The 3,885-nt window shown below is 31.2% G+C and overlaps 2 protein-coding genes across 2 annotated transcripts; both read left to right on the top strand.

The window, feature by feature from the left end:
- Positions 1-603: 603 nt before the first annotated feature.
- On the top strand, positions 604-765 carry LOAG_09832 (hypothetical protein; the record flags this gene model as incomplete). Its single annotated transcript, XM_003145359.1, has 1 exon — positions 604-765. A coding segment is annotated over one exon (162 nt), but the record flags the coding sequence as incomplete, so codon positions are not given.
- Positions 766-1,363: 598 nt separating this feature from the next.
- LOAG_09831 (hypothetical protein) lies at positions 1,364-2,834 on the top strand (the record flags this gene model as incomplete). Its single annotated transcript, XM_020448028.1, has 3 exons — positions 1,364-1,501; positions 2,057-2,182; positions 2,540-2,834. 3 exons carry the CDS (start codon positions 1,364-1,366, stop codon positions 2,669-2,671), a joined length of 396 nt encoding a protein of 131 aa, XP_020301793.1. The 3' UTR covers positions 2,672-2,834.
- Between the last annotated feature and the right edge of the window lie 1,051 nt (positions 2,835-3,885).

The raw sequence follows: 3,885 nt of genomic DNA, 5'->3' as shown, positions 1-3,885 counted from the left end.
AAGTTTCAAATTTTTAGTTTTCACTACGTTTCTTTTTTTTATTCCCAATATTGCTGATTTAATATTCATTCTGAAAGTACTCTTTATTTCTGGTTCGATTTTCTATGCAAATTTTTGCAGATCACCGTTTTGAAATATTTCAGGTGGTTACATTTTCTCAATACGACATAAAATATTTCGACTAAATGAAGCTACCGAAACCCAAATGCGTCATATGTTTTTCGACTGCTGCTCTCAATGAACTTTCAGCTCTGTGCTGTGGTCACACATTCCATTTCATTTGTGTATGGGAATGGATGAAAGTATGCTTATTATCATTTAATTACATTTTCAAAGATATTTTGATTATTTTCACTCAGTCAGACTTTATTCTTTGGTAATAGCTTCACTTTCATCTTCAGTAATGTTTTAAATAATTTTTAAATTCTAATATTTGATGATCTAACACTTTCGTTATTTTCACTCATTTTGTTTCATTTATTGTTTTATTTGCTTTCTTTGTTCTATAGCTAGACTATTCATTTCGTTACTGAACGTTATCGATCCTTTGCTATTTTCTGATGTTATTATTTCATAAAATATAAAATTTCTTCCAATTTCTAGAATCGAATGCAGTGCCCGGTATGTCGGAAGCATGTAACAGCGAAGGATTTGGTCACCTTATTATCATTTCGAATCGTAAAGGATAATTCCAACATGAAAAGTAATTATGAATCGAGACTGCAGATGATGGTTTCCGTTTTTTTTGAATTTATTTGGCCATGAAAAAAAAATATTAAGAAACGAAAATAGTACGCAATCAATGGACTATCTAGGATTTATAGTGTAATAAATTAATTAAAACAGGTGGTTCAACAATTATGGGAAGCTGTTGATCAGACGTTTATGGAAGTTTGTGCCAGCTAGGAAATGTAATTTTACTGAGTATTGGATAATCTCCTGAATTTTTTGTTTTTTACTACATTTTCAACTTTGTTTTGTCGGAGATATTACCGCTCTTTTTATCATAATTATTGTTTCAGTTTCGAGATGCCTTCAGATTGTCTCTTGGTCGGCCAGAATTGCGTAGCGCTTACTTATTTCGGCGAATTAAAATGGTGCATATTGATTGTAATTCTATGGTGGATAGTTGTTAACCTCAAATCGTGATATACCCAATGAAATCAATATCCCTTAGTAAAAACAAAAGCTACTCTCTTAAGGCGATAGTCAAGACGATAGTTACCTTAAACTCGTGTGTTAAAATATGTAAATAAATGCAGACTTGTTAGAGTTTATAATATGCAACAGTTAACCCTAAATTAATCTCAAGCTTAGGATAAGTGCAAACTTTGATATGATTAAGATTTGGCTTCTTAAACAGATGAAGGAATTCGAATCACGAAATGCAAGGGAAGAAATAGAATGTGCTGTTTGCTTGGAGTATATTCATTTGACCGAAATTGCTGCATTACGTTGTGGTCATACATTTCATCCGCTATGTGTTTCACAACGGGTTAAAGTGAGTTTCAAATAGTAATGTATTTAAATTAGAAAACCGAACAATTTAAAAGGGTTGACTTAAACCGGAATGTTTCGAATTGTCTCCTCCGAATGGTCCAATGGAGAAACGATAATTCAAGTGATTAAGTCATTGCAAATTTCTGCTTTTATGTTTTCAAATTGATGAGGTGTGAACTTCAGACTTACTCATATTCATACGGGAATTCTTTATTGTTTTTGTTGAAATACTACTCTACTTCTATTGTGACCTTCGCTTCGTCATTGTCTTCGCCTCATCAACACATTCGGGAAAAACGGACTTGTTAATTCAGTTTAATTCCATTTTCCATTCATGGATACTTGGTGTTTGGAATCTTATTTTCAAAAATAAGTAAATAAATTTATAATTATAATGAGGGGACTGAACATAAGGCAGTCCAGGGCTAAACTGTTTCCTGTAATCTATTCATTCTTTGTTATATATAGCAACAAATAAGTTCTGTGATTGACTTTTTGGTCAATCACTCTAAATTAATTAAGGCAGTCTTTTAATGATTGTGCTTCGAGTTTGCAGGATGACCAGAAGTGTCCAGTGTGTAAGAAACAAGCTCAAGAAGATAGCATCATTCCGCGCCTATTTTTTGAGATCAACGAAAAAGAAAATTCAGCTATGAATGAAGCAGCCGCAATTATAAATGAGGTTTCTACTGCTCTAAATGAGGTTTCTACTGTTCTACTGCTGCGGTAGTTTATAACATATTAACTAAACTCTAGGCAAATCGATGTATTTTTATCACTGTAAAGTCTTGAGTTGCTCCATAAATGTGTTGTGATCTTCCCAATGAACTTCCCGATGAAGTGATGGATAATAAGCTAGAGCTTTGAAAACTGGGTGAATAAATGGATGAGCGGTACGGCCTCGCGGTGAACGTGGAGTTGTATGTAGTCATATATTGTAAGAGAAATTTTGAAAATACTTTAAAGATCTTATTAAAAGCTTAGCTTTACAGTTAATTTTCATTATAAAATATTAATTTTCATTATAAAATATTTCCAGATCACGAGCACGCTGAGCAAACTGGATATAGAACTCGAACTGATTTATCTGCAGATAGAGCATAATTCGGCTTTACTGAGAATAATGTCGAAAATGATAACTGCTTGTATCAAACTTCTCGAGAAGAAATGACTTATTCAAGATACAAAAAGATATGACTGTAATTAAAAATGTAGTAAATTTGACAACTACATAATTTATGGTTGTTTTTGAAGGGACCATGACATATTTCTGTATGATTTGTATTCATAAAGCAACCTGAACTTTACTTTGAAATTTTTTTGCCAACCATTACTGGCCAATTTCACATTACGGTTCTCTTTATTTACCATTATTATCCCAAAAAAAAAAAAGAAGAAACAAATTATAGCTTCCCCAGTAGGAAAAGTTCCTTTGGTATTTCAATATTACAATCAGCCAAGGGTTCCATTTGAACGTTGCTTTTTTTAAAAGGAAATTTGTGTTTTCTGCAGTAAAATAAATACTATTTTTACTTGGTTTTTATGTGAACTGATTTGGAAACTTTTAAAATAAATTCTTGTGGAAATATTTCTCAACTCGTGATAATTGTCGTGTTGAAATTTTTTGTAACATATGAATTAGTCCAATTTCAGAGAAAAAAGAAAGATAAAAAAAGGGAGTACTGTAAGTGGTAAGTTGAGTATGGAATTGCAAAATCAGCTAGAAATTTACAGCAGAGTGAAACAATGAAATTACTGGAATGATTTTAAAAAGGTAAAGAAATTTAGGATAGAAGGGTTGGAAAAAATAGAATCAATAATTGAGGAAATTGGGATTTGCATGGGATCAGTGAAGCATAGGGTCCAATAGCTCGTTTGGTTATCCGCATTGATTTTATATTGAAGCTAGCTTGATGCTACTATTGAATTTCAATGCTTCACTAAACCGGAAATTGACCGGTAAATCTGAAAATCATCAAAATGTGTCATTATTTCCGATCTCTATCCAAACAACTTTCGAAATTTTTATTCACTTCACAAAAGAAAAAATGGGAAAGGTTTTTTTGGAATGAAAATTAGGTTTCATAAATTTGCAATAAAATTTACAATCAAATATTCCTTTTCAGTTCTTTCACTTATTTCTTTAGGATAAATTTAAGTGATTTTTTTTTTTATCCGTTCATAATGCATATTAAATTCAATATTTCCAATTGAATTCGTTTAATTTCGCTCAAATTTTACATTTTATTGCTGCTAAAAAAATAAAATTTCAAAAATTTAATAGCATAGCTAATTGTTAAATTCAAATATTCATTCTTTCAATTTATTGCAAAAGTTATCCCGAGATTTGCATATGGATATATCAGTATTGATTATGATATATGA

This window comes from Loa loa (genome assembly GCF_000183805.2).
Source record: "Loa loa unplaced genomic scaffold supercont3.517, whole genome shotgun sequence".
Classification (NCBI taxonomy): Eukaryota; Metazoa; Nematoda; class Chromadorea; order Rhabditida; family Onchocercidae; genus Loa; species Loa loa.
The sequence above is the reverse complement of the archived record's forward strand: the minus strand, read 5'-3'. Positions and strand labels throughout refer to the sequence as shown.